Source organism: Scardinius erythrophthalmus (assembly GCF_964197995.2).
Source record: "Scardinius erythrophthalmus genome assembly, chromosome: 18".
In the NCBI taxonomy this organism is placed as follows: Eukaryota; Metazoa; Chordata; class Actinopteri; order Cypriniformes; family Leuciscidae; genus Scardinius; species Scardinius erythrophthalmus.
In genome coordinates, this window is record NC_138238.1 from 40,094,851 (window position 1) to 40,120,546 (window position 25,696).

The 25,696-nt window shown below is 43.5% G+C and overlaps 1 protein-coding gene across 2 annotated transcripts in view; it reads right to left on the reverse strand.

The window, feature by feature from the left end:
- The window catches only part of LOC308706605 (shisa family member 6), a 96,209-nt gene that overhangs the window by 14,568 nt on the left and 55,945 nt on the right, over positions 1-25,696 (reverse strand). Inside the window, exon 5 of one of the 2 annotated variants that reach the window (XM_081392362.1) lies at positions 2,000-2,038. The exons of the other annotated variant lie outside the window; for it this stretch is intronic. Within the exon in view, the coding sequence (XP_081248488.1) occupies positions 2,000-2,038 (39 nt within the window). The remainder of the gene's footprint in view (positions 1-1,999; positions 2,039-25,696) is intronic. 2 annotated transcript variants of the gene reach the window in all.

Genomic DNA, 25,696 nt, shown 5'->3' on the forward strand with positions numbered 1-25,696 from the left:
TAAAGCGCCGCATTAAGAGCTGCAGACGACGCGGTTATTTTAACAACATTAGTGAGCAGCAAAATAGATACTTTCGCAAAAACAATGCAGAAAATGAGAATGCAGCAAATACAGTTATTCTGATCTGTCATTCAGTCATTCAGGTAATGTTTGGCATCTTTAGATGTTTTTTTGTTTTGTTTTTCCCATACATTTAGCATTATTAATCAGCATCAGAAGAGCATTTCATAATAAACAATGTTAGAATTTGGAAAATTATTTAGAGATGGCAAGGGAAGACCAAAAAACTTCAAGTTAAGTTAAATTTCAAGTTAACTTCGTTTTGTCCTCATGATGAGTTTTGATTATTATTATGTACATTGTTTGTTTTTAGTAGTTTATTACTTTGAGCAAAATATAAAAATGTTCCATACTTTTCTTTGCTGGTAAACCTGCAGCCCCAGAGTGTTTCTCAGTCATAAGGCTTTTATGTGCCATACACAAAGATGTCTAAATGTAAAATAAAAAATAGCCTGTTAAAACATCTGATCTAACCTTTTTATATTCATATCCAGTTGGAAGAAATATTTACTTTTTTAGGTAATTTTTTTGGCAGAAACTCTTAGACATCAGTGATTTGGCTCTCTGGGCCCAAGATATTATATATATTATATTTATATTTATTCATTTAGCTGACGCTTTTATCCAAAGCGACTTACAGTTGCTATACATGTCAGAGGTCAGAGGTCGCACGCCTCTGGAGCAACTAGGGGTTAAGTGTCTTGCTCAGGGACACATTGGTGTCTCACAGTGGATTCGAACCCGGGTCTCTCACACCAAAGGCATGTGTCTTATCCACTGCGCCATCACCACCCCTTCTCAAAGATTCTCATCTTTGATGACTATTTTGATTGTTTTGGGTTTTTTCTTTCTTTAATAAAGTAAAACGTCTGCCCCGGTGGATATGTATAACTGTTCCAAAAGCTGGGAAGGAGATATAGAGACCTTGTAACTTTAATTGAAAACGCCTGGTCTAGATGGACCTCGCTGACGGCTTGAGTCCAATGGCTTGCCCTTCTCCTGTTTTTGACAAAGGCAGGGCCGGAAATCCACTGGGGTTTGGCATTTAAACACTGACAAAAACGGTTAACATTTAATTGTGAAATGTCACAGTAGTTCTACATGTATGAGAATGCAGTTCCCCACCGCAGCCCAGGGTTAGAGCATCTAATGCAGTGTGTGTCAGCTCCAACAGAGCTCTTTATCTTTAACTTGAGGATTTTGAGGCACGGTAACCTTCGGCTCTCCATGCAAATATAAATAGACGTTGCGTATTTGCTTTTAAAGAGCTGTGCACGCACTGACAAATACACACTGATAGAGTGACTATACAACTTCTCTCTGGGGATAAGATGGAAAAGCACTGGATCATTTAGCAATATCACAGACACTCCAGTAATTTCATGGACACTGACCCAGACACGTTCGCTCCATACTAAACAGCATGCTAGAGACCTGGAGCATTTCAAATGTGTTTTATTAGGTTTTTCTTCTCATAAATGTACCTCACAACAAAAACAACACAAAGAAAACATGTACAAAGACAGAAAAACACCCGTGTTGGCTCGCACATACCAGGTTCGGGGATGCCGGCAGAAGATCTTCTTTTGCGAGGAGCATCATCACGTCGCCCGCAGAGATAAGCACAGATTTTTCTGATGTCTTCTTTAATTAATAAGAAGTAACATCATTCAAAACTGTCTTTATCCCTGCGCTAGCATGTGTGCTCCTCTGTCTGGCGAAGGCACTGGAGGAACAGGGAATCCAGAGGAACAAAGACACTACAGGGATGCAGGAGAAGCAGGAGAAGAATGCAAGAAAGCATCTAATCAACCATCGTCCACAGAGCTACATGACTTACACAGACACACACACACACACACACACACACATCCAGCACGAACACAGGCAGAGGCCGAGGGAAGAAACACACTCAACCACACACAAGCAGCGTTCCTACCATGGTGACTCTGAGAGCGAACCGGCCATTGCTTCTCCCCTGGAAGACACAACCAGGCAGAGGAACACAGTGAGTGAACCGTCATCACAGCCGCCATCCATACACAATATAATGAGATTCCTGTCCAAGTTCGAGTTCTATGACTTTAGCCCGAACGCATTAGGACAGGGTGAATCATCATGCCGTTTTGCAAGAGAGAATCGCTGAAAGAAACACGTCACCCGGATGAATGCCTTTCCAAATGCGCTGCAATTATTGCTGTGAACATGAATAACATTGAATAACTTTGGGGGAAACAAAAGTAAGAAACAACTGTGCATTCGTAACAAACATCATTCGCTTTGGACACACATTTTTACACGAAATCAACAAATACAAAGCAGGTCGTTTATGAGTGAGATGTTGTTATTGTTCTCTGTCTCTTTATTCGGTTTTCATTTCTGAGAGGCAAGATCGTCGCTGACTTCAGTATTCACTGTCAAATCTGACGCATCAAATCTGAGGTGGTGAAATTCAATTTCTGCATCCGGCCATACAACATATCTGATTTTCTGACATCTGACATATCTGCAGATATCATTAATTCATTTTAATGTATGACATAATTAGAGAATTTAAGTCTGATTCAGCGGTAATCAAAATGCCAAATCTTGACTGGACTAGAGGTGGAGGAGGATGAGCTGGGGATGGAGGAGGGTAATTATCTCATGAGAAACGAGAGGAGCTGGGGAGGGAGGAGGGTAATTATCTCATGAGAAACGAGAGGAGCTTGGGAGGGAGGAGGGTAATTATCTCATGAGAAACGAGAGGAGCTGGGGATGGAGGAGGGTAATCGGCTCCTGAGAAATGAGAGGAGCTGGGGATGGAGGAGGGTAATCAGCTCCTGAGAAATGAGAGGAGCTGGGGAGGGAGGAGGGTTATTATCTCCTGAGAAACGAGAGGAGCTGGGGAGGGAGGAGGGTAATTATCTCATGAGAAACGAGAGGAGCTGGGGAGGGAGGAGGGTAATTATCTCATGAGAAACGAGAGGAGCTGGGGATGGAGGAGGGTAATTATCTCATGAGAAACGAGAGGAGCTGGGGATGGAGGAGGGTAATTATCTCCTGAGAAACGAGAGGAGCTGGGGATGGAGGAGGGTAATCGGCTCCTGAGAAACGAGAGGAGCTGGGGAGGGAGGAGGGTAATTATCTCATGAGAAACGAGAGGAGCTGGGGAGGGAGGTGGGTAATTATCTCATGAGAAACGAGAGGAGCTGGGGAGGGAGGAGGGTAATTATCTCATGAGAAACGAGAGGAGCTGGGGATGGAGGAGGGTAATTATCTCATGAGAAACGAGAGGAGCTGGGGATGGAGGAGGGTAATTATCTCATGAGAAACGAGAGGAGCTGGGGATGGAGGAGGGTAATCAGCTCCTGAGAAATGAGAGGAGCTGGGGAGGGAGGAGGGTTATTATCTCATGAGAAACGAAAGGAGCTGGGGAGGGAGGAGGGTAATTATCTCATGAGAAACGAGAGGAGCTGGGGATGGAGGAGGGTAATTATCTCATGAGAAACGAGAGGAGCTGGGGATGGAGGAGGGTAATCAGCTCCTGAGAAACGAGAGGAGCTGGGGAGGGAGGAGGGTAATTATCTCATGAGAAACGAGAGGAGCTGGGGAGGGAGGAGGGTAATTATCTCATGAGAAACGAGAGGAGCTGGGGATGGAGGAGGGTAATTATCTCATGAGAAACGAGAGGAGCTGGGGATGGAGGAGGGTAATTATCTCCTGAGAAACGAGAGGAGCTGGGGATGGAGGAGGGTAATCGGCTCCTGAGAAACGAGAGGAGCTGGGGAGGGAGGAGGGTAATTATCTCATGAGAAACGAGAGGAGCTGGGGAGGGAGGTGGGTAATTATCTCATGAGAAACGAGAGGAGCTGGGGAGGGAGGAGGGTAATTATCTCATGAGAAACGAGAGGAGCTGGGGATGGAGGAGGGTAATTATCTCATGAGAAACGAGAGGAGCTGGGGATGGAGGAGGGTAATTATCTCATGAGAAACGAGAGGAGCTGGGGATGGAGGAGGGTAATCGGCTCCTGAGAAACGAGAGGAGCTGGGGAGGGAGGAGGGTAATTATCTCATGAGAAACGAGAGGAGCTGGGGAGGGAGGAGGGTAATTATCTCATGAGAAACGAGAGGAGCTGGGGATGGAGGAGGGTAATTATCTCATGAGAAACGAGAGGAGCTGGGGATGGAGGAGGGTAATTATCTCCTGAGAAACGAGAGGAGCTGGGGATGGAGGAGGGTAATCGGCTCCTGAGAAACGAGAGGAGCTGGGGAGGGAGGAGGGTTATTATCTCATGAGAAACGAGAGGAGCTGGGGAGGGAGGAGGGTAATTATCTCATGAGAAACGAGAGGAGCTGGGGAGGGAGGAGGGTAATTATCTCATGAGAAACGAGAGGAGCTGGGGATGGAGGAGGGTAATTATCTCATGAGAAACGAGAGGAGCTGGGGATGGAGGAGGGTAATTATCTCCTGAGAAACGAGAGGAGCTGGGGATAGAGGAGGGTAATCGGCTCCTGAGAAACGAGAGGAGCTGGGGAGGGAGGAGGGTAATTATCTCATGAGAAACGAGAGGAGCTGGGGATGGAGGTGGGTAATTATCTCATGAGAAACGAGAGGAGCTGGGGAGGGAGGTGGGTAATTATCTCATGAGAAACGAGAGGAGCTGGGCATGGAGGAGGGTAATCAGCTCCTGAGAAACGAGAGGAGCTGGGGAGGGAGGAGGGTAATTATCTCCTGAGAAACGAGAGGAGCTGGGGATGGAGGAGGGTTATTATCTCCTGAGAAACGAGAGGAGCTGGGGAGGGAGGAGGGTAATTATCTCATGAGAAACGAGAGGAGCTGGGGAGGGAGGTGGGTAATTATCTCCTGAGAAACGAGAGGAGCTGGGGAGGGAGGAGGGTTATTATCTCCTGAGAAACGAGAGGAGCTGGGGATGGAGGAGGGTAATTCGCTCCTGAGAAACGAGAGGAGCTGGGGATGGAGGAGGGTAATCAGCTCCTGAGAAACGAGAGGAGCTGGGGAGGGAGGAGGGTAATTATCTCCTGAGAAACGAGAGGAGCTGGGGAGGGAGGAGGGTAATTATCTCATGAGAAACGAGAGGAGCTGGGGAGGGAGGAGGGTAATTATCTCCTGAGAAACGAGAGGAGCTGGGGATGGAGGAGGGTAATTCGCTCCTGAGAAACGAGAGGAGCTGGGGATGGAGGAGGGTAATCAGCTCCTGAGAAACGAGAGGAGCTGGGGAGGGAGGAGGGAAAATTATCTCATGAGAAACGAGAGGAGCTGGGGATGGAGGAGGGTAATTATCTCCTGAGAAACGAGAGGAGCTGGGGATGGAGGAGGGTAATTCGCTCCTGAGAAACGAGAGGAGTTGGGGATGGAGGAGGGTAATCAGCTCCTGAGAAACGAAAGGAGCTGGGGAGGGAGGAGGGTAATTATCTCATGAGAAACGAGAGGAGCTGGGGAGGGAGGAGGGTAATCAGCTCCTGAGAAACGAGAGGATCTGAGGATGGAGGAGGGTAATCAGCTCCTGAGAAACGAGAGGAGCTGGGGAGGGAGGAGGGTAATTATCTCATGAGAAACGAGAGGAGCTGGGGAGGGAGGAGGGTAATTATCTCATGAGAAACGAGAGGAGCTGGGGAGGGAGGAGGGTAATTATCTCCTGAAAAACGAGAGGAGCTGGGGATGGAGGAGGGTAATCAGCTCCTGAGAAACGAGAGGAGCTGGGGATGGAGGAGGGTAATCAGCTCCTGAGAAACGAGAGGAGCTGGGGATGGAGGAGGGTAATCAGCTCCTGAGAAACGAGAGGAGCTGGGGATGGAGGAGGGTAATCAGCTCCTGAGAAACGAGAGGAGCTGGGGATGGAGGAGGGTAATCAGCTCCTGAGAAACGAGAGGAGCTGGGGAGGGAGGAGGGTTATTATCTCCTGAGAAACGAGAGGAGCTGGGGAGGGAGGAGGGTTATCAGCTCCTGAGAAACAAGAGGAGCTGGGGAGGGAGGAGGGTAATTATCTCATGAGAAACGAGAGGAGCTGGGGAGGGAGGAGGGTAATCAGCTTCTGAGAAACGAGAGGAGCTGGGGATGGAGGAGGGTAATCAGCTCCTGAGAAACGAGAGGAGCTGGGGATGGAGGAGGGTAATCAGCTCCTGAGAAACGAGAGGAGCTGGGGAGGGAGGAGGGTTATTATCTCCTGAGAAACGAGAGGAGCTGGGGAGGGAGGAGGGTTATTATCTCCTGAGAAACGAGAGGAGCTGGGGAGGGAGGAGGGTAATTATCTCCTGAGAAACGAGAGGAGCTGGGGAGGGAGGAGGGTAATTATCTCATGAGAAACGAGAGGAGCTGGGGAGGGAGGAGGGTAATTATCTCCTGAGAAACGAGAGGAGCTGGGGAGGGAGGAGGGTAATTATCTCCTGAGAAACGAGAGGAGCTGGGGAGGGAGGAGGGTAATTATCTCCTGAGAAACGAGAGGAGCTGGGGAGGGAGGAGGGTAATTATCTCATGAGAAACGAGAGGAGCTGGGGATGGAGGAGGGTAATCAGCTCCTGAGAAACGAGAGGAGCTGGGGATGGAGGAGGGTAATCAGCTCCTGAGAAACGAGAGGAGCTGGGGATGGAGGAGGGTAATTCGCTCCTGAGAAACGAGAGGAGCTGGGGATGGAGGAGGGTAATTCGCTCCTGAGAAACGAGAGGAGCTGGGGAGGGAGGTGGGTAATTATCTCCTGAGAAACGAGAGGAGCTTGGGAGGGAGGAGGGTAATTATCTCCTGAGAAACGAGAGGAGCTGGGGATGGAGGAGGGTAATTATCTCCTGAGAAACGAGAGGAGCTGGGGAGGGAGGAGGGTAATTATCTCCTGAGAAACGAGAGGAGCTGGGGATGGAGGAGGGTAATTATCTCCTGAGAAACGAGAGGAGCTGGGGAGGGAGGAGGGTAATTATCTCCTGAGAAACGAGAGGAGCTGGGGAGGGAGGAGGGTAATTATCTCCTGAGAAACGAGAGGAGCTGGGGATGGAGGAGGGTAATTATCTCCTGAGAAACGAGAGGAGCTGGGGAGGGAGGAGGGTAATTATCTCCTGAGAAACGAGAGGAGCTGGGGATGGAGGAGAGTAATTATCTCATGAGAAACGAAGGGAGCTGGGGAGGGAGGAGGGTAATTATCTCCTGAGAAACGAGAGGAGCTTGGGAGGGAGGAGGGTAATTCGCTCCTGAGAAACGAGAGGAGCTGGGGAGGAAGGAGGGTAATTATCTCCTGAGAAACGAGAGGAGCTGGGGATGGAGGAGGGTAATTATCTCCTGAGAAACGAGAGGAGCTGGGGAGGGAGGAGGGTAATTATCTCCTGAGAAATGAGAGGAGCTTGGGAGGGAGGAGGGTAATTCGCTCCTGAGAAACGAGAGGAGCTGGGGAGGGAGGAGGGTAATTATCTCCTGAGAAACGAGAGGAGCTTGGGAGGGAGGAGGGTAATTCGCTCCTGAGAAACGAGAGGAGCTGGGGAGGGAGGAGGGTAATTATCTCCTGAGAAACGAGAGGAGCTGGGGATGGAGGAGGGTAATTCGCTCCTGAGAAACGAGAGGAGCTGGGGAGGGAGGAGGGTAATTATCTCATGAGAAACGAGAGGAGCTGGGGAGGGAGGTGGGTAATTATCTCCTGAGAAACGAGAGGAGCTGGGGAGGGAGGAGGGTAATTATCTCCTGAGAAACGAGAGGAGCTTGGGAGGGAGGAGGGTAATCAGCTCCTGAGAAACGAGAGGAGCTGGGGAGGGAGGAGGGTAATTAGCTCCTGAGAAACGAGAGGAGCTGGGGAGGGAGGAGGGTAATCAGCTCCTGAGAAACTAGAGGAGCTGGGGAGGGAGGAGGGTAATTCGCTCCTGAGAAACGAGAGGAGCTGGGGAGGGAGGAAGGTAATTATCTCATGAGAAACGAGAGGAGCTGGGGATGGAGGAGGGTAATTATCTCATGAGAAACGAGAGGAGCTGGGGAGGGAGGAGGGTAATTATCTCATGAGAAACGAGAGGAGCTGGGGATGGAGGAGGGTAATCAGCTCCTGAGAAACGAGAGGAGCTGGGGAGGGAGGAGGGTAATTATCTCATGAGAAACAAGAGGAGCTGGGGAGGGAGGAGGGTTATTATCTCATGAGAAACGAGAGGAGCTGGGGAGGGAGGTGGGTAATTATCTCCTGAGAAACGAGAGGAGCTGGGGAGGGAGGAGGGTTATTATCTCCTGAGAAACGAGAGGAGCTGGGGATGGAGGAGGGTAATTCGCTCCTGAGAAACGAGAGGAGCTGGGGATGGAGGAGGGTAATCAGCTCCTGAGAAATGAGAGGAGCTGGGGAGGGAGGAGGGTAATTATCTCCTGAGAAACGAGAGGAGCTGGGGAGGGAGGAGGGTTATTATCTCATGAGAAACGAGAGGAGCTGGGGATGGAGGAGGGTAATTATCTCATGAGAAACGAGAGGAGCTGGGGATGGAGGAGGGTAATTATCTCCTGAGAAACGAGAGGAGCTGGGGATGGAGGAGGGTAATCAGCTCCTGAGAAACGAGAGGAGCTGGGGAGGGAGGAGGGTAATTAGCTCCTGAGAAACGAGAGGAGCTGGGGAGGGAGGAGGGTAATCAGCTCCTGAGAAACGAGAGGAGCTGGGGAGGGAGGAGGGTAATTCGCTCCTGAGAAACGAGAGGAGCTGGGGATGGAGGAGGGTAATCAGCTCCTGAGAAACGAGAGGAGTTGGGGAGGGAGGAGGGTAATTCGCTCCTGAGAAACGATAGGAGCTGGGGAGGGAGGAGGGTAATTATCTCCTGAGAAACGAGAGGAGCTGGGGATGGAGGAGGGTAATTATCTCCTGAGAAACGAGAGGAGCTGGGGATGGAGGAGGGTAATTATCTCCTGAGAAACGAGAGGAGCTGGGGAGGGAGGAGGGTAATTATCTCATGAGAAACGAGAGGAGCTGGGGATGGAGGAGGGTAATTACCTCCTGAGAAACGAGAGGAGCTGGGGATGGAGGAGGGTAATTATCTCCTGAGAAGCGAGAGGAGCTGGGGATGGAGGAGGGTAATTATCTCCTGAGAAACGAGAGGAGCAGGGGAGGGAGGAGGGTAATTATCTCATGAGAAACGAGAGGAGCTGGGGAGGGAGGAGGGTTATTATCTCCTGAGAAACGAGAGGAGCTGGGGAGGGAGGAGGGTAATTATCTCCTGAGAAACGAGAGGAGCTGGGGAGGGAGGAGGGTAATTATCTCCTGAGAAACGAGAGGAGCTGGGGAGGGAGGAGGGTAATTAGCTCCTGAGAAACGAGAGGAGCTGGGGAGGGAGGAGGGTAATCAGCTCCTGAGAAACGAGAGGAGCTGGGGAGGGAGGAGGGTAATTATCTCCTGAGAAACGAGAGGAGCTGGGGAGGGAGGAGGGTAATTATCTCCTGAGAAACGAGAGGAGCTGGGGAGGGAGGAGGGTAATTAGCTCCTGAGAAACGAGAGGAGCTGGGGAGGGAGGAGGGTTATTATCTCATGAGAAACGAGAGGAGCTGGGGATGGAGGAGGGTAATTAGCTCCTGAGAAACGAGAGATATGAATACAGTGATAGGTGTCGTATTTCTTTAGGTCAGGGGTCTCCAACACGTCGCTCGCGAGCTACCAGTAGCTCGTGGCCTGATTAGAGGTAGCTCGCCAAGGGCCGTTCACATATCGCGTCTTTTGCGAGTTCGTTATTTCAAATAATTGAAGCGACACGCTCATTTTTCAAGGTGCAGGGAGTCAGCATGAAGGATGGGAGAGCACCCAAACACTACGGGTGTTTTTTTTCTTCTCCGTAAATAAATCTAGTAGCAGAGCTACAACAAGCGTTTTTTGGTGGTGGAAATCCATTAGCTATTAAAACTTCTTTGTCGTTGTGGAGCCACGGGAAAATCGGACCGAATTTTACTATTAATAATGAAACATAAGCTAATGTGCATTGTAAATGTCAGTAATTTATCTTTTTTGACTCATTCTTTTTTTTTTTTTTGTCAAAACTTTATTTGAACTTGTACATGTTAGCACATGTTGCAAGACACTCCTTTCAAATTTGGCCATCATTTTTAATGTTATTATTTTAATGTTTACAAAAAGTGCATATTGATGTTAAGTTTATTTGTTATTTGCTGGTTTTCGACATAAAACTTGATGTGAATTGAGGTGAATTGATTTTATTGTGTAGTATTAGTACTTTTTGAACAGGATTCGGTGATAACCATGAACATTTTGGTCACTATAATCATGAAATTACATTTTCATACCATTTCATCTCTAGTTATGATGCACTATAAAATCAACAATAATTATGTGTTTTTACATTATAATTAATTTTTATTTTTTTTATCTCTGACAATTAAGGGTGACACATATAGGCCTACAATAACATATTTAGGTCAAAAACAGTTTGCATAGTTGTTAATATTAGAGTTATGAGACATTATTTAAGAGATTGAAGTATTGCATTACATGAGTAGCTCTCGGCCACTTTCATTTTTAAAAAGTAGCTCTCAAATGAAAAAAGGTTGGAGACCCCTGCTTTAGGTAGACGTGGATCAGCTGATGCGAGCTTGACTAACGTGACCTGCCAGAACTGACGCTATGCTTAATATATATTAAATCCAAGACCCTGTGAGTTCTTTCACAGCTTTGAGCTTCACCAACACCGTCACTGTTGAGGGACAGAGAGAGAGAAGCTCCTCTAAAGGAAAAAGATGAAAAGATGCAAACCGTAATGTGCCACTATCATCCACAATATTGATCACATATCAGCTTTTTCACCCATCATCCTCTGCTCACTTTCACTGACCTTCTGCATTGGTCATCATATGAGGCTAATTCTGGTCATAATGCAAGAGAAAATTATGAATCCCTTTCTTCATTGTGTTATTCTTGTCATGTAGATGAGTTTGATGCTTTAATGCTGCTGCTTTAATTGCTCCTGTATCATTTTGGGGCCGTTTTATCCATTTTTATTAATGGAACTGGGAAGTTGCAAACCAGATTTGTTGAGCACAGAACACTAAGCCACAATCCCAAACTTATTTTCATCATAAGAATGGCCATACTTCTGCATTGCAAATATGGTGTGTAACAGGAAAGCTGTCCTAGCGACTGAGTGTTACGACCCTGGGTGTTCTCCTTACCCACTGGTGGCAGACTGTGAGGTTTTGACCCATAAGGCCCCCTACAGCTGACCTCAAACAGACTGAGATCTGTCTGACACGTTTGAGATTGAGACGCTGTCAGAGGAGAGAGACGAGCGCCACCAACACACTCACACTCATTCCAGCACAGCAGTCCATGTTCACAGAGATTCTCATTTAGATTGTGAGCATGAGTAAACAGGTCTACAAGAGCTCTGCTGTTCATTTCAATGAGGTCAAACTGGATGGAGACGCAGCTATGCTGGATTCTTTTGGCCAATGAGTTTACATGGCTTTACTCTCTTCCCTCAAACAAAGGATTTGGACATTGACTGGTGCTCTGTTATATGTTAATGACAGTTATTAGGCGGTGTTTACAAGGCAGAGATCTGAAACAATTCACATAAATATTAAAATGTTATTGCTTTCCATGACTTTTCCAGGCTTGGAAATTACAGTTGTAATTTTTTTTCTTTTTTTCAGTTTTTCACTGATCATTGGAACATTCTGATCATTTCTAATTCTTTGTGCTTTATATGCACAGAAGAGCCAGTTCTGAACCCAGTTTTGAGATTTCAAGGCTTTTCCCTTGGACAGTCACTTAAGAAAACATGTTGATGTAAAAAGCCTGTTTACCCTGAAGGAGAGAATTGTTCAAGAATAACATGACTGGAGTGACTTTATCACCATTAAAAAATGAAAACCTGCACAATCACCGGCTCTTTGAGGATGCAAACACAAGTGAACGAACACATGCATCAGTGACCAAAGCCAGTTAAAGAAACACAGCTTGTTATTTATGAGCTTTCTTTGTCTCTGCATCGCCGTCTTAAGCATCTAAAACTAACACTTGCTGTGATAGGCACTCGGGTGGAGTAATAACTCGCATTAATTGAAGATCCCGGCAGCGCAGACACACACTGCAATTAACATATTAACTAATCAAATCGATCGGTATATCCGGGTGGAATGGAGGAGAAGCTGTCCGTGTGATTTGCAGTTTTAAGTGGTTTATTTGTCATCAGGTAAGCCAGCGTTTGACTGGACAGGAGGATGAAGAGAACTACAGCCGGTTTCTAGACAGCGGATCGAGTCTCCAGCCTTCAGGAATTAAACAGGAGCTTGTGTTGTGATGATTCCGTGTAGTCAGGAAAGCTCAGTGTGAATCGGGCCTGATCCTTCAGCATAATGAACACCAGCCCTTTAATTGGGCTCGTTTGCTGATGTATTCTGAGTCTAGTGCAGATCTGATATATGAACTATGTAGATTTTGTTTGCTGAAATGTTTTCCCTTTTTAATGAATCTGTGCATGTCGAGAGAGTGTGACGATCTGAAAGAAACGCTTCACCAGCAAACTCGCCTCGTTCATCTGTATTCTGAATGAAAATATATGGAGATTGAAGCTACTTTCCATGAATAGGGCCTGAAATTCTCTCAAAATTAAGGATTTTGGTCTCAGGCCTTTGCTTTGCCAAATCCAAATGTTCCCCCAAATCTCATCAGCGTATTACATAGAACATGGAAAATAATATGAATCAAAATAAAAAATAAAACCATTATTACAATACTAAATAAATAATACAAAAAGACATAATAATCAAACATAAAGTTAATTCTACTGACTGTAAGTTACTTATTTCCAAACTGACATGCAGCTGCACAGTTACAGTTAGTAGAATGACTAAAGTTTACTATCGGAATTAAAGTATTACCAACTTAAATCCAAGAATAAATGCAATAATAATAATAAATGTAGATGAGTACATCATTAGGAACTATGAGTTTTGTTATGAAAACAAAACCAAAAGTACTGTGTTATCACCAGTGTGTCACTGTGTTCAGTGTCTTTAGTTTTCATTTGTCACGTGTCTTTGTTCAGATTCCCACCACTCGTTTGTCTCCTTGGTTACCGTTATCATTAGTTCATATGTGTCAGCTGTGTGTGATCAGTTATCCTCGTTTGTGTTCTTCTTAAGTTGTTCCGTCACCCGCACTCCTGTCGGTTATTCACACTGTCTCGCGTGTTGGCTGTTTGTTCTTAATATTATATTAAATCTTGTGTTGTCTCATCCTTGTCTTCATCTTCTGTGAACCTGGTGTAACACAATGATTCGTCATATACTGTGCCATAATATTTACATGGTACTTCAAAGAAATTCAGCAAATACTATGGTATTACCGTGGACCATGTGTAATAAATATTTTATAATATCCTGCACTTTTGTTGTAGGTGACAGAGATAACAGTGACACGATTGTCTTTACAGCAGAACTGAACTCTGTTTGCATCATTATCATTATTTTCCTGTGAACATCAAACACAATCTCCTATTATCTATTGAAATAAAGCTGATCCGACTTGACTTGTGTGATGAATGGAAAAATCCTACGGCAGAAACAGAGAGACAGAAGTGGAGAAGACGGGAAGAGAGAAATAAACTCAGCATAATGTGAGATCAGCGCTTTCCACGATCAAATGTACAGAAGTGTTTTTAATTCCCGGAATCCGAGGCTTTGCTCATTATAGAGGAGAGAGCCGTGGGAGGCGGGATGAAGCGATTCTTCTGATCATGAAAGTCATTCCTGTGATTTAAACCTGCTGTACGTCTAATGAAGAAGCACCAAACGGCTTCTCAAGGCACGTCTTGATCAGAAAACCTCATGACATATGAACATCATATCTGAGCTGTCCAAACACATGACCAGTTATGAGACGAGCATGCCATTGAAATATGAGTGTGCCTTTGCTTAAGGGGAATGCCCTGACGTTCCTCTTTTCCCTGATCTGGGAGCTGTTGTCAAGCGAAACTGAGAGAAACTCTTTCTTCCTCTGCGTAATATTGAGTGTGTACCACATTAAAAACTTAAATCCAAAATCACAAATTTAATTATCATCTGTCTCAGAGACTTAGGGACGAGATGTCGCATCGAGAGGAACGAGTTCATGAATAAGAGTTTGTTTCTATAATAGAAAGGAAAATCAAATTAAAATCTTGACATATTCACCAGGAGAAGCAATTTTCTCGTCTCAGATGGACTTTATATGAACAGCAGAAGATGTTTTCACTTGTGGCTTCTACACTTCTACACTTCTTCTTCACTTCTACACTTCTACAGTTCTACACTTCTACAGTTCTTCACTTCTACATTTCTACACTTCTACATTTCTACACTTCTACACTTCTACATTTCTACACTTCTACACTTCTACACTTCTACTACAGTTCTACACTTCTACAGTTCTACACTTCTACACTTCTTCTTCACTTCTACACTTCTACACTTCTTCAGTTCTACACTTCTACACTTCTACATTTCTACACTTCTTCACTTCTACACTTCTACAGTTCTACACTTCTACACTTCTACATTTCTACACTTCTTCACTTCTACACTTCTACAGTTCTAGACTTCTACACTTCTACACTTCTTCACTTCTACATTTCTACAGTTCTACACTTCTACACTTCTACACTTCTACAGTTCTACATTTCTACAGTTCTACACTTCTACACTTCTACACTTCTACACTTCTACAGTTCTACATTTCTACAGTTCTACAGTTCTACATTTCTACAGTTCTACAGTTCTACACTTCTACACTTCTACACTTCTACAGTTCTACATTTCTACAGTTCTACAGTTCTACACTTCACTTCTACACTTCTACATTTCTACATTTCTACACTTCTTCACTTCTACACTTCTACATTTCTACAGTTCTACATTTCTACAGTTCTACATTTCTACACTTCTACACTTCTACACTTCTTCTTCACTTCTACACTTCTACACTTCTACACTTCTTCTTCACTTCTACACTTCTTCTTCACTTCTACACTTCTACACTTCTTCACTTCTACACTTCTTCTTCACTTCTACACTTCTTCTTCACTTCTACACTTCTACACTTCTACATTTCTACAGTTCTACATTTCTACAGTTCTACACTTCTTCACTTCTACACTTCTTCACTTCTACACTTCTACAGTTCTACACTTCACTTCTACGCTTCTACATTTCTACATTTCTACACTTCTACACTTCTACACTTCTACATTTCTACAGTTCTACATTTCTACAGTTCTACACTTCTTCACTTCTACACTTCTTCACTTCTACAGTTCTTCACTTCTACACTTCTACATTTCTACACTTCTACATTTCTACAGTTCTACATTTCTACAGTTCTACACTTCTTCACTTCTACACTTCTTCACTTCTACACTTCTTCACTTCTACACTTCTACATTTCTACACTTCTACATTTCTACAGTTCTACACTTCTTCACTTCTACACTTCTTCACTTCTACACTTCTACACTTCTACATTTCTACAGTTCTACACTTCTTCACTTCTTCACTTCTACACTTCTACACTTCTTCACTTCTACACTTCTTCACTTCTACACTTCTTCACTTCTACAACTCTACATTTCTACACTTCTACACTTCTACACTTCTACACTTCTTCACTTCTACACTTCTTCACTTCTACACTTCTACACTTCTACACTTCTACACTTCTACAGTTCTAGATTTCTACACTTCTACACTTCTTCTTCACTTCTACACTTCTTCTTCACTTCTACACTTCTACACTTCTTCACTTCTACACTTCTACACTTCTTCTTCACTTCTACACTTCTTCTTCACTTCTACACTTCTACACTTCTTCACTTCTACACTTCTTCTTCACTTCTACACTTCTTCTTCACTTCTACACTTCTACACTTCTACATTTCTACAGTTCTACATTTCTACAGTTCTACACTTCTTCACTTCTACACTTCTACATTTCTACAGTTCTACATTTCTACAGTTCTACACTTCTACACTTCTACACTTCTACAGTTCTACATTTCTACAGTTCTACAGTTCTACATTTCTACAGTTCTACAGTTCTACACTTCTACACTTCTACACTTCTACAGTTCTACATTTCTACAGTTCTACAGTTCTACACTTCACTTCTACACTTCTACATTTCTACATTTCTACACTTCTTCACTTCTACACATCTACATTTCTACAGTTCTACATTTCTACAGTTCTACATTTCTACACTTCTACACTTCTACACTTCTTCTTCACTTCTACACTTCTACACTTCTACACTTCTTCTTCACTTCTACACTTCTTCTTCACTTCTACACTTCTACACTTCTTCACTTCTACACTTCTTCTTCACTTCTACACTTCTTCTTCACTTCTACACTTCTACACTTCTACATTTCTACAGTTCTACATTTCTACAGTTCTACACTTCTTCACTTCTACACTTCTTCACTTCTACACTTCTACAGTTCTACACTTCACTTCTACGCTTCTACATTTCTACATTTCTACACTTCTACACTTCTACACTTCTACATTTCTACAGTTCTACATTTCTACAGTTCTACACTTCTTCACTTCTACACTTCTTCACTTCTACAGTTCTTCACTTCTACATTTCTACACTTCTACATTTCTACAGTTCTACATTTCTACAGTTCTACACTTCTTCACTTCTACACTTCTTCACTTCTACACTTCTTCACTTCTACACTTCTACATTTCTACACTTCTACATTTCTACAGTTCTACACTTCTTCACTTCTACACTTCTTCACTTCTACACTTCTACACTTCTACATTTCTACAGTTCTACACTTCTTCACTTCTACACTTCTTCACTTCTACACTTCTTCACTTCTACACTTCTTCACTTCTACACTTCTTCACTTCTACAACTCTACATTTCTACACTTCTACACTTCTACACTTCTACACTTCTTCACTTCTACACTTCTTCACTTCTACACTTCTACACTTCTACACTTCTACAGTTCTAGATTTCTACACTTCTACACTTCTTCTTCACTTCTACACTTCTTCTTCACTTCTACACTTCTACACTTCTACACTTCTACACTTCTTCTTCACTTCTACACTTCTTCTTCACTTCTACACTTCTACACTTCTTCACTTCTACACTTCTTCTTCACTTCTACACTTCTTCTTCACTTCTACACTTCTACACTTCTACATTTCTACAGTTCTACATTTCTACAGTTCTACACTTCTTCACTTCTACACTTCTTCACTTCTACACTTCTACAGTTCTACACTTCACTTCTACGCTTCTACATTTCTACATTTCTACACTTCTACACTTCTACACTTCTACATTTCTACAGTTCTACATTTCTACAGTTCTACACTTCTTCACTTCTACACTTCTTCACTTCTACAGTTCTTCACTTCTACACTTCTACATTTCTACACTTCTACATTTCTACAGTTCTACATTTCTACAGTTCTACACTTCTTCACTTCTACACTTCTTCACTTCTACACTTCTTCACTTCTACACTTCTACATTTCTACACTTCTACATTTCTACAGTTCTACACTTCTTCACTTCTACACTTCTTCACTTCTACACTTCTACACTTCTACATTTCTACAGTTCTACACTTCTTCACTTCTTCACTTCTACACTTCTACACTTCTTCACTTCTACACTTCTTCACTTCTACACTTCTTCACTTCTACAACTCTACATTTCTACACTTCTACACTTCTACACTTCTACACTTCTTCACTTCTACACTTCTTCACTTCTACACTTCTACACTTCTACAGTTCTTCACTTCTACAGTTCTAGATTTCTGCACTTCTACAGTTCTTCACTTCTACACTTCTACACTTCTTCACTTCTACAGTTCTACACTTCTTCACTTCTTCACTTCTACACTTCTACACTTCTTCACTTCTACACTTCTTCACTTCTACACTTCTACACTTCTACAGTTCTTCACTTCTACAGTTCTAGATTTCTGCAGTTCTACATTTCTACAGTTCTTCACTTCTACACTTCTACACTTCTTCACTTCTACACTTCTTCACTTCTACACTTCTTCACTTCTACACTTCTACAGTTCTTCACTTCTATAGTTCTAGATTTCTGCACTTCTACAGTTCTTCACTTCTACACTTCTTCACTTCTACACTTCTTCACTTCTACACTTCTACACTTCTACATTTCTACACTTCTACAGTTCTTCACTTCTACAGTTCTAGATTTCTGCACTTCTACAGTTCTTCACTTCTACACTTCTACAGTTCTAGACTTCTACACTTCTACAGTTCTAGACTTCTACACTTCTACAGTTCTTCACTTCTACACTTCTACAGTTCTTCACTTCTACAGTTCTAGATTTCTGCACTTCTACAGTTCTTCACTTCTACACTTCTACAGTTCTAGACTTCTACACTTCTACAGTTCTAGACTTCTACACTTCTACAGTTCTACACTTCTACACTTCTACAGTTCTAGACTTCTACACTTCTACAGTTCTACACTTCTACAGTTCTAGACTTATACAGTTCTACATTTCTACACTTCTACACTTCTTCACTTCTACACTTCTACAGTTCTAGACTTCTACACTTCTACAGTTCTACACTTCTACAGTTCTACACTTTTACAGTTCTACAGTTCTAGACTTCTACACTTCTACATTTCTACACTTCCATCCCTCCTTCAGTCGCTCTGATCGCCTGTTTTCTGCTGCTGTGTGTGAGGTTTGAGCCTCAGACATTCCTCAGACACTCAAACACAGACATTCCTGAATCGGCCTGGGGTGCGTTTCCCGAAAGCATCGTTGGCCAACTATGGTCGCAAGTTCCGTCGTTACCAATAGAGTTCAATGGACATTGCGATGAACTTGCGACCATAGTTGGCCAACGATGCTTTCGGGAAACGCACCCCTGAAATGAGATGCGAAGAGGAAGCGACTAATTTCTACACAATGTGGGAAATAAAGTTTTCAGTGCTGCTGCTGCTTCATTTACACACTGATTATGAGTGTGATGAGAAACAACTGCTGAGAAACACTCACACACTTTTACACACACACTTACGTTCCTGTAAACACACACTCATACACACACACTCACACTCACACACACACACACACACACACACACACACACACACACACACACACACACACACACACACACACACACACACACACACAAACTCTTATGTAAGAGCCTGAGAGTCACTGATGAGACAGGAAGCAGCAGAGGAAGTTAAAGCAATAATTTAGATAATGAAAACAATGAAAACAGCCAAACCATGACAATAGAGCTCAGGCAATGAAGGCTTAAACAGCCATGAATAGAACAGCTACTCTGAAAGGGAAAATTAAAAAAATAAATTGCACAACATTTGGACTCTTTCATTGTAATTATGACTCATAAAGTTAAATATATAAACAAGCTTTCACTCTTTAAATGGTCTAGTTTATTGTTCATGAGGAATGTGAGTCAGAAGGAGGACAGAATGAGGTGTTTAAGAAAGTCATTTTGAATTTTAAACATTGATTCGGTTCTTCTACACTAATTTTGCACCATCAGTTTGTCAAGAAAACGTTTCATCATATTTCATTTCAGCAATAAAATCTGAACTTGCATTCTTTCATTTAGCTTCTTTACCTAAAAATATGGAAAACATGAAGAAAACTAGAGTAAACAAACTCCATCAACAAGCTGTTTTAACTGAAAGAGTAATGATAAGATGTACTGTGGCACTTCTCAAAACAGAAACCTGCAACGGTTTGGCAAATTCGCCCCCAGTGTATTTTATTATATTGATCAGTGTCAAGATTGCAATAATCTGATAGACATTATATTTTCATGCTTGGTAATGGAGAAGAAGCATGTCGCTCAATGTCGACTCTGAAAACATTCATATGGACGCCATGGACACCGTGCAGCGACAAGCAGACCATCGGAGAAACACTAATCCTCGTTTACCACCGTCGTCGTGAACGACATCAACACCTTCACACACTGAGATGGAGAAACCAGAAACACTAACCCTCGTTTACCACCGTCGTCGTGAACGACATCAACACCTTCACACACTGAGATGGAGAAACCAGAAACACTAACCCTCGTTTACCACCGTCGTCGTGAACGACATCAACACCTTCACACACTGAGATGGAGAAACCAGAAACACTAACCCTCGTTTACCACCGTCGTCGTGAACGACATCTACACCTTCACACACTGAGATGGAGAAACCAGAAACACTAACCCTCGTTTACCACCGTCGTCGTGAACGACATCTACACCTTCACACACTGAGATGGAGAAACCAGAAACACTAACCCTCGTTTACCACCGTCGTCGTGAACGACATCAACACCTTCACACACTGAGATGGAGAAACCAGAAACACTAACCCTCGTTTACCACCGTCGTCGTGAACGACATCTACACCTTCACACACTGAGATGGAGAAACCAGAAACACTAACCCTCGTTTACCACCGTCGTCGTGAACGACATCTACACCTTCACACACTGAGATGGAGAAACCAGAAACACTAATCCTCGTTTACCACCGTCGTCGTGAACGACATCTACACCTTCACACACTGAGATGGAGAAACCAGAAACACTAACCCTCGTTTACCACCGTCGTCGTGAACGACATCTACACCTTCACACACTGAGATGGAGAAACCAGAAACACTAATCCTCGTTTACCACCGTCGTCGTGAACGACATCAACACCTTCACACACTGAGATGGAGAAACCAGAAACACTAACCCTCGTTTACCACCGTCGTCGTGAACGACATCTACACCTTCACACACTGAGATGGAGAAACCAGAAACACTAACCCTCGTTTACCACCGTCGACGTGAACGACATCAACACCTTCACACACTGAGATGGAGAAACCAGAAACACTAACCCTCGTTTACCACCGTCGTCGTGAACGACATCAACACCTTCACACACTGAGATGGAGAAACCAGAAACACTAACCCTCGTTTACCACCGTCGTCGTGAACGACATCTACACCTTCACACACTGAGATGGAGAAACCAGAAACACTAACCCTCGTTTACCACCGTCTTCGTGAACGACATCAACACCTTCACACACTGAGATGGAGAAACCAGAAACACTAACCCTCGTTTACCACCGTCTTCGTGAACGACATCTACACCTTCACACACTGAGATGGAGAAACCAGAAACACTAATCCTCGTTTACCACCGTCGTCGTGAACGACATCAACACCTTCACACACTGAGATGGAGAAACCAGAAACACTAATCCTCGTTTACCACCGTCGTCGTGAACGACATCAACACCTTCACACACTGAGATGGAGAAACCAGAAACACTAACCCTCGTTTACCACCGTCGTCGTGAACGACATCAACACCTTCACACACTGAGATGGAGAAACCAGAAACACTAACCCTCGTTTACCACCGTCGTCGTGAACGACATCAACACCTTCACACACTGAGATGGAGAAACCAGAAACACTAACCCTCGTTTACCACCGTCGTCGTGAACGACATCTACACCTTCACACACTGAGATGGAGAAACCAGAAACACTAACCCTCGTTTACCACCGTCGTCGTGAACGACATCTACACCTTCACACACTGAGATGGAGAAACCAGAAACACTAACCCTCGTTTACCACCGTCGTCGTGAACGACATCAACACCTTCACACACTGAGATGGAGAAACCAGAAACACTAACCCTCGTTTACCACCGTCGTCGTGAACGACATCAACACCTTCACACACTGAGATGGAGAAACCAGAAACACTAACCCTCGTTTACCACCGTCGTCGTGAACGACATCAACACCTTCACACACTGAGATGGAGAAACCAGAAACACTAACCCTCGTTTACCACCGTCGTCGTGAACGACATCAACACCTTCACACACTGAGATGGAGAAACCAGAAACACTAACCCTCGTTTACCACCGTCGTCGTGAACGACATCAACACCTTCACACACTGAGATGGAGAAACCAGAAACACTAATCCTCGTTTACCACCGTCGTCGTGAACGACATCAACACCTTCACACACTGAGATGGAGAAACCAGAAACACTAACCCTCGTTTACCACCGTCGTCGTGAACGACATCTACACCTTCACACACTGAGATGGAGAAACCAGAAACACTAACCCTCGTTTACCACCGTCGTCGTGAACGACATCAACACCTTCACACACTGAGATGGAGAAACCAGAAACACTAACCCTCGTTTACCACCGTCGTCGTGAACGACATCTACACCTTCACACACTGAGATGGAGAAACCAGAAACACTAATCCTCGTTTACCACCGTCGTCGTGAACGACATCAACACCTTCACACACTGAGATGGAGAAACCAGAAACACTAACCCTCGTTTACCACCGTCGTCGTGAACGACATCTACACCTTCACACACTGAGATGGAGAAACCAGAAACACTAATCCTCGTTTACCACCGTCATCGTGAACAACACGATAGTTAGTGCTTCTGGTTTCTCCATCTCAGTGTGTGAAGGTGTTGATGTTCACCCTCAGAAAAAAAGGTACGAAAGCTGTCACTGGGGCTGTACCTTTTTAAAAGGTACATTTTTGTACCTAAAGGGTGCATATTAGTACCTAAAAGGAACAAAAGTGTACCTTTTGAAAAGGTACAGCCCCAGTGCCAGCTTTCGTACCTTTTTTTTCTGAGAGTGTTGTTCACGATGACGGTGGTAAACGAGGGTTAGTGTGTCTGGTTTCTCCATCTCAGTGTGTGACGGTGTTTACCACCGTCATCGTGAACAACATGTACACCTTCAACACTCCTCAAATAAATCATAATGAGTTCAAAGGCCAAGAGCAACAGGGAAAATCAATGAAATTATAATCCTCAAGACACCGCAGGTAATTTGTTTTGAAAGCCGCAATCTAAGCCAGAGAGTGGATCATGAAAGATAATAAAGATTGTGATATTATGCGCTGTAAATAAACACATCTAGACAAACACACGAATGTGAAACAGCTGAAAGATGAGAGGCTTTTGCCTGAAGAAACACCGGCTGCTTCAGCAACATTAAACTCTGACATCCACACAGCATTAAAATCACTTCAGAAAGATGATTACATTTAGATTAAATATTTTATTTCATTCACAAAAATGATTCATCAAGTTGTCCAACTGGACATGTTGGCTAAATATACATGATATTATTGCCAGCATTAAATACAGAAGGATTTCCATTTCTAGTATTGGAAAGCTGGATTACACATGACTTGTCTAGTCGGTCGAGACACTTTTAAATGAGAACTAAAGTGGAGTGTTTTTCCCGTACAGCGCTGTAACTCGTGCTTCACTACTATAGTGCGAAGCATCGTTGAAGAAATCCACTAGCTAGACACAGCTGTTTCCCGAAACCGTATTGTCGCAAATTGGTGGTTCATCCACGTTGGTTGATGATGTCAGCAGGTGTTGGAGTAATAACTACTGTTAATGAATCTGTTTGAGGTGTAATTAATGCGAGATGTTTTGCTATAATGATGAACATGGCATCTAAAGACTAAGTCTCATTTTCCTCAGTTATTTTGCTTTATTTCCAGATTCACTCATAGACTCGTTCTTACGCACTAGAGCTCGTTCACACATGCGCACTCTTCAGAAACAACGCTTTAAAACTCTTGACGAACTAAAAGACGTAAATGACATTTGTATGTCTTCTAAATAAAAGACTTAGATTGCACTGAATGTCAGCTTGATGATTCTGCTCAAGATCAGGATTTATTGAGTCCACATGTCATGCAAACTAGAAACTCTTCTTCTAACCACAGGTCGAGATCTGTCGCTCGAACACACAACTCTGCGATGCGGTTTGCGAATGTTCGTTAGAACGATGGTTTCGGGAAACACCGACTCGTTGAACTGCTGATAACAGCAGAACTTGCAAACATAGTTGGCTAACGATGCTTTCGGGAAACACACCACGGAGCGGATGATGACATCACTGTTTTCAGCTGAAATGAACTAATTCTTTAACTTTACACAGTTATTGAACTGAATTCAGCTGAACTATGACACTTTTTAGAGCTGCTTCATTGCATCATTGATCATTATTTTCCTGTTTATTACTCTGAAGCTTCTGTGAAACAATTAGTACTGTATAAAGCGCTATAGAAATAAAGACATTCAGGAAGGTGGAGTAGAAGTCTATAGATCCCAGTTAAATATCGTCCTTTAGAACTCCATTGGCTTCATTTAAACTGCATGGAGAAACTTCATTAGAATAGATTAGACTACTTTCATTTATTGGGTGAAGATGAACAAAAGTCTTGTTATTGTGATAAACAGGAGCGGATTGTTAAACCACAGATGCATGTATTATCACCAAGTGTTTGGAATAAAGTTCTCTGGGAAGTTTGTGTATCCGCATCCCTCCTCCATCAGACCGTTGTCCCTCGGGCTCCTTATCACCCATGTGTGACTGACTTCACTGGCTTTAATTAAATGTTTTCATGCTTGCCTACACTGCTGTATCTCTAACAGAATCTGGCTTGGAGAAACTGGAGGATTCTGATGAAGAGATGGCGGGGAGACGGCATGATCTCGAGCTGTGAGCCGTTCATCAGAAGGTTAATGTAATTACACTAAATGATAATTACACTTGTACTGTTCCGTCTCCAGGAGATGAGTTCCTGATACGTGTTCGGCATCCACACTTAAACCAGATCATGAATTATGCTTAATGTGCGAATAATAAAATCGACAGTGCATGGGTTAATATAATATTCTTCCGACTCTTGTATTCATTAATTGTGCTTTACTGATTCCTCTCATTATTATTACCTGTTTTGTCATTATTCGTAATAAATCTGGGTTGGAGCTTCAAAGCGGTGTGAAAAACAGAGAAAGGGTTTGACAGCATTGTGGAGTGTGTACCTGTGATTACACACGTTGGATGAGCTGTTGCTCTCGGGTTTTAAAGGAGCCAGACTCAATATTAATAACTCTCAGGAAGCTCATCAGATCAGGCTGAGACGTGAGGCATTACACGCATGTTTCAGGGAAAAGGACCCGCAACTCTATTCAACTCACTGAGAATGACATGAACTGTGTCGATCTCTGAAAGACACCATGAAATCAAAACTGACTTTTTTAATGGAATATAATAGTGTTTATTCTAAACGATTTATCTGTGATTGAGTTAAATTCATGATCCTGGTAATCTTGAATCAGAATAAGTTCCTCTTGCAGCATCTCTTCTCTTTTCTGATGACGAGGGCGGGGCAACCTGTCACTCACATGAGATCAGCCAATAGCAAGCCACAACCATCCAACCAGCCAATCAATTCCCCACAGACACAATCAAGCCCCGCCCACATTTGTTCTTGTTCCAGAAGCGTTTCACTCGATATACGACACAATAGAGGAAAAAAGACCAGCGCAACTTCCCTTTCATGATGACTAGAAACCTATGATTTATAAACATTTTAAACATTCTATAAGGTCAATCATGTTTTTGTGCCTTCTCAAGCTAAAAAAAATATATTAATATATAAATGAACATATTACAATATTCAGTCATTTTAAAGTTTAATTCAGCATTACTAGTTTTTTGGAGTGGATGGAGTGAATGTTGCCCCTCTCTCTCTCTCTCTCTCTGTCTCTCTCTCTCT